This window comes from Hyperoodon ampullatus, assembly GCF_949752795.1.
Source record: "Hyperoodon ampullatus genome assembly, chromosome: X".
NCBI lineage: Eukaryota > Metazoa > Chordata > Mammalia > Artiodactyla > Ziphiidae > Hyperoodon > Hyperoodon ampullatus.
In genome coordinates, this window is record NC_136913.1 from 7,416,348 (window position 1) to 7,422,160 (window position 5,813).

At 53.4% G+C, this 5,813-nt stretch overlaps 1 protein-coding gene across 1 annotated transcript; it reads right to left on the bottom strand.

The window, feature by feature from the left end:
• Nucleotides 1-429: 429 nt before the first annotated feature.
• LOC307069431 (large ribosomal subunit protein uL22-like) lies at nucleotides 430-1,147 on the bottom strand. The gene has a single exon (XM_079727777.1). It carries the CDS (start codon nucleotides 919-921, stop codon nucleotides 481-483), a length of 441 nt encoding a protein of 146 aa, XP_079583903.1. The 5' UTR covers nucleotides 922-1,147; the 3' UTR covers nucleotides 430-480.
• Nucleotides 1,148-5,813: the final 4,666 nt, after the last annotated feature.

The window sequence follows — 5,813 nt, forward strand, 5'->3', positions numbered from 1 at the left end:
CAATTTTGTTTGTTTTTTTAAAAAATGTTTATTTAAATGTAGTTGATTTACAATGTTGTGTTACTTTCAGGTGTACAGCAAAGTGATTCAGTTATACGTATATACGTAAATATATGTATTCTTTTTTTTACATTCTCTTCCATTACAGGTTATTACAAGATATTGAGTAGAGTTCCCTGTGCTATACAGTAGGTCCTCGTGGGTTATCTATTTCATATTTTAATCCCAAACTCTTAATTTATCCCTCCCTCCCCCTTCCCCCTTTGGTAACCGTAAGTTTGTGTTCTGTGTCTGTTGGTCTATTTCTGTTTTGTAAGGAAGTTCACATGTATCATTTTTTAAGATTCCACATATAAGTGATATCCTATGGTATTTGTCTTTGTCTGACTTCACTGAGTGTGATCATCTCTAGGTCTAGATGGATGTAGGTTTTTTTTTTTTTTTTTTTTTACTTTTATTTGCATTTATTTTTTGCAGCATTTATTCCCGGGCCATAAGTTTTTGTTTCTTCAATTTCTTCTGGGATATCTTCTTCTTCTGGGCAACCTCCTCTTCTGGTTTAGGAACAATCTGTTCTTTTTCAGTAAGAATCATCTCAATATGGCATAGAGAGCTCATGTATGGGTTGATCCGACCATGAGCTCTATAAGTCCTGCGCCGCATCTTGGGGGCTTTGTTCACCTGGATATGCTCAATGACCAGAGAATCTACATCTAAGCCCTTAAGTTCAGCATTACTCTCTGCATTTTTGAGCATGTGCAGTAAAAATTCAGCACTCTTTTTGGGCCACCGACCCTGCGTCCAGCCCCACTGTTTGGCCTGGGCACACCTACCAACTCCACCATTGTAACGACGGAATGGCACACACTGCTTCTTTAAAGTGACATCCTTCAGATACTTGGTGGCTTTTCGGATATGCATACCCTTAATGGCCTGGGCTGTTTAACGAGTGTTCTTAAAGTGAACACGAAGATTTGAACCTCTCGACTTGCATGATTTTGTGGGATTTTCTGGGTCAAGTGAATAGCGAACCATTTTTAGAGGTCACCGCGAAGACACTGGACCTCCGGAGTCGGGAACCACCACAGCCTGCCTGTACCCCCGGCCAGCCCCCTTCCCAACCATCACGCCCCGCTGAGTCCCGAGAGCACCGGGGCGCCAAGCGGGGGACTCTGACACGTCTCCCCGCACAGAACGCCGCTCCCAGGAAGAAATCAGTAGCCGCGAGAGTCCTCCTCCCGAGGGTCTCGAAATCGGCACCGCCAAGGCCAGGATGGCAGCGGTAACCAGAGGATTCACCACTCGGAAGAAACGCCGAAAAAACACTCCTGGATGTAGTTTTTTTTTTTTTTTTTTTTTTGCGTACGCGGGCCTCTCACTGTTGTGGCCTCTCCCGTTGTGGAGCACAGGCTCCGGACGCGCAGGCTCAGCGGCCATGGCTCACGGGCCCAGCCGCTCCGCGGCACGTGGGATCCTCCCGGACCGGGGCACGAACCCGTGTCCCCTGCATCGGCAGGCGGACTCTCAACCACTGCGCCACCAGGGAAGCCCCTGGATGTAGTTTTAATAACGCTCCTTGTAGAGGAGAGATCGTGTATGCGGTGGGTGAAGCTTTTTAGGGTTAACGGATATTGTAACTGTACAGCAGGCTCAGCAAACACTGCCTCAAAGGTGCAGACGGCAGCTGGGGGTGAGTAACGCAGGCCTCTGCCCTCAGGAGCTCAGAGGCAGCAAACTTTGAAACAGTTATTCCAGTTTATAAGTAAGATTGATAATCAAAATAATAGTAATTAAAACACAACGGGAAGGATGCAGGGAAGGAAATGGAGTGGGGAATAGGAGGGGAGTGAAGGGTTATAAGGGCCCCTGGTTGTTCAAGCCCGGTCTGTGGGCCAGCAGCAGCAGCCTTCCTGGGAGCTTGTAAGAAATGCAGATTCTCGGGCCTTGCCCCAGAGCTGCTGAAGCTGAATGTCTGCAGGCGGGACGGGGACCCAGCCCTCCCGATTTGCCAGGTCACCTGTTGCAATCAATAAAGTGTGTCAGGGAGTTTTCCTGCGTTCTTACATGGATGGCAGGTTTTACTTTGCCCATTAGTACAACTTACCCATTGGTTTCTTTTAAGGGTCGTGCTTTGGTGCCATCCCTAAAAACTCTGCCTAGCCCTAGGTCATGAAGATTTTGCCCATTTGTACAGGGCCATAAACATCGCTCAGGGATTTACACAGGCAAAGGCATCCCTGGTTGAAGAAAGAGAAAATGGCCTGTGATGCTGCCTTCATTTGCATTCTCTCAGAAGCGGACCCTGAGACGAGGATTCTGGTGCAGGGCGTTTCTTGGGTTCTGCAGGGACCCTGGGAGGGGCGACCGGGAGAAGAAGGCACCCGTTAGAGCCTGGGCTGTTAATGCAGCTCACCATGTGGGCAGCCGGAGCTTAACTCCATGCTTTGGAAACTCTAGAAAGTGATGCTTGCTGTGTCACGAGCTCCCCAATTCACCTGTGGGTTCACTAGGAGGCCTTAGGGGACTCAGTGTATAGTTGTCTTCACTGCTGTGACTTCCTCTAATGGAAGGATATAAAGCAAAATCAACAAAGGGAAAAGGCGACGGGGCAAAGTCTGGAGGAAACCAGGCTCCGGCTCCCAGTGTCCTCTTCCCGTGGAGTCCCACAGGGATGCGCTTCCTTTTCCCACAGTGAGCTGAGGCAGCACGGGTGAAGTGCTCTCCACCCAGGAAGCCTGTTAGTCTCAGTGCCCAGATTTCTATTGGGGGCTGGTCCTGTAGGCACTCTCTGTCCAGCTTGTATCAAAATTCCAGACTCCCAGAAGGAGAGCAGGGGTTCAGTATCAGTCACAGTATTTGGACAACCAGTTTAGGTACCACGAGCCGTTCTTATCAGTTCTGGGGATGGTGTCAACCCTCCTGAATTCCAAGTTCCCACGTGCCAGCCGAGGGCCAGCCTTGCCAGCAGGCCTTTCTGAAGAGAGCGGTCTCTGGCCTGCAGTGCTAAGTCTTTTCTGCACAGCTATGAAACACATGTCTTGAAATGACCCCGTTCAGGGGGCGAGGGAGTGGGAGTATTTATGCACCAGTTCCTGAATCATTGGTTAATACCTGCTCCCAATAACGCTCTTCAGGCGGGCCACGCCAGCAGAGCCACCTTCCACGGGGCCGGAGGCAGTGACCTCAGGCTCAGAGATACAGCTGGGAATCAGCTGGAGCTCACTGGAAGGTTTTGAGGGATATGGGTGGGGCACTGGGAGCATCAGGAGCAATAGTTATTCTAGAAATTGGGTAGGGATGACAGAGCCATGTGTCCAGTGCAGTTCACATGCGTGTAGTCATGTGGCAGTATTACAACTGTGGGTGAAACGACCAAGGTCAAGGCTTCCCTCTAACTTCCTTGGGGTGTGGCAGGAATGCTGGGTAGGAGGCACGGGGAAGCCATGGATGGGCACCTCCTCCCTGTGTCTGCCTGTTTCTTTCTCTCCTGAGCCTCCCATATGCATATATTTTTTCACTTGATGGAATCCCATAAGTCCCTTAGTGTGTGTGTGTGTGTGTGTGTGTGTGTGTGTGTGAGCGAGCATTGTGGGGGCAGAAGATACTGGTATGTTTAACAGATGTTTGCTATAGCCTCAAACATGCATGGCAAAAAAATTTTCTTTATCCACACGAGCACATTGGGAGACCCATGTCTGCTGTGTAATTTGAAGCTAGCTGTGAATTTGTATTGGATTGCATTTTTGAAGCGTGTCATGGTGTTGTGTGCACAGAGATCCAGCGCATGAATAAAGGCAGGCTGGCGTCCCCTCATTCATTTTAAGGTCCTGATTTCCTCCCCCGTCAGAGAACTGAGTGGATGGGGAGCTGGCCTGGCTGCCCTAGGAGGAGCGGCTGTGGGGAAAGGGTTTACACTGGATCACAAGTTCATGATGATGATCGTGGTGATGCAGCTCTCGAGTAGAGGTGTGACACTCTTCAAAGGCAGGAGCTCCAAGACTGCCCTCTTCCCCACCCCCCCTCCAGGATCACAATCTGCATTTTAATAAGACCCCAAGGGATTCATGGGCTCATCCCAGCCTGATTCAGGGTCTCACCTGAGAGGCTGCACTTTGGAAGCACCTGGGGAGCTTTAGAAATGCTGATGCCTGGGCCCCCAGACCTGGATTTAACTACTTCGGGCTGGACCTGGGGTTGGGGGCCTTTGTGAAAGGCCCCAGGTGATGGGGCTGTGCAGCCAGGGCTGGAACCGGCCTGGGACCTGCTCACCGCGCCTCCGCAGAGCTCTCCTTTCTCAGCCCCCAAGACACCTGCCCTCCTGCCTGCCTTTGACCATGGCTTCTTTAAAAAAAATAATAATAATAATTAATTAATTAATTTGGCTGCGTTGGGTCTTCATTGCTGCGCGCGGGCTTTCTCCAGTTGTGGCGAGCAGGGCCTACTCTTCGTTGTGGTGCACAGGCATCTCATTGCGGTGGCTTCTCTTGTTGCGGAGCACGGGCTCTAGGCACGCAGGCTTCAGTAGTTGTGGCACGTGGGCTCAGTAGTTGTGGCACGTGGGCTCAGTAGTTGTGGCTCACGGGCTGTAGAGCGCAGGCTCAGTAGTTGTGGCGCACAGGCTTAGTTGCCTCGCGGCATTTGGGATTTTCCCGGACCAGGGCTCGAACCTGTGTCCCCTGCATTGGCAGGCAGATTCTCAACCACTGAGCCCCCAGGGAAGCCCCTGACCACGGCTTCTTAATCTGCTTGGGCCGTGATTCTGTCTCTGGCCCCCAGTCCCGCCTGGCTCCCCACGTTTCTTCTTTTGAGATTCTTTTCCCATATAGGCCATTAGAGAGCACTGAGTAGAGTTCCCTGTGCTGTACAGCAGGTTCTTAACTAGCTGTCTGCTTTATATCTAGTAGTGTGTGTATATGTCAGTGCCGGTCTCCCGATTCACCCCTCCCTCCTCCCTGGGTTTCTGACTTCAGCCCTGTCCCTTTTCTGTATTCAAAGTGTGGTCCGCAGACCGGCAGCAACAGCTTGTGAGAAATGCAGAGTCTCAGGCTCTACCCTGGCCATGCTGGATCAGAATCCGAATTTTAGCCAGCTGCCCAGTGCTCCAAATGTGCGGGAAGGTGGGAGAGGCGCTGCTCTCGCTGTCAGGGCCGGGAGAACTGGTGGGAGGGGCGCCGCTCTGGCTGTCAGGGCGGGAAGAACTGGTGGGAGGGGCGCCGCTGTCAGGGCGGGGAGAACTGGTGGGAGGGGCGCCGCTCTGGCTGTCAGGGCGGGAAGAACTGGTGGGAGGGGCGCCGCTGTCAGGGCGGGGAGAACTGGTGGGAGGGGCGCCGCTCTGGCTGTCAGGGCGGGGAGAACTGGTGGGAGGGGCGCCGCTGTCGGGGCTGTGAGAACTGGTGGGAGGGGCGCCGCTGTCAGGGCGGGGAGAACTGGTGGGAGGGGCGCCGCTGTCGGGGCGGGGAGAACTGGTGGGAGGGGCGCCGCTCTGGCTGTCGGGGCGTGAGAACTGGTGGGAGGGGCGCCGCTGTCAGGGCTGTGAGAACTGGTGGGAGGGGCGCCGCTCTAGCTGTCAGGGCGGGGAGAACTGCCGCTCTGGCTGTCAGGGCTGTGAGAACTGGTGGGACGGGCGCCGCTCTGGCTGTCAGGGCTGTGAGAACTGGTGGGACGGGCGCTGCTCTGGCTGTCAGGGCGGGGAGAACTGCCGCTCGGGCTGTCAGGGCTGTGAGAACTGGTGGGGGGTGCGCCGCTCTGGCTGTCAGGGCGGGGAGAACTGCCGCTCTGGCTGTCAGGGCTGTGAGAACTGGTGGGAGGGGCGC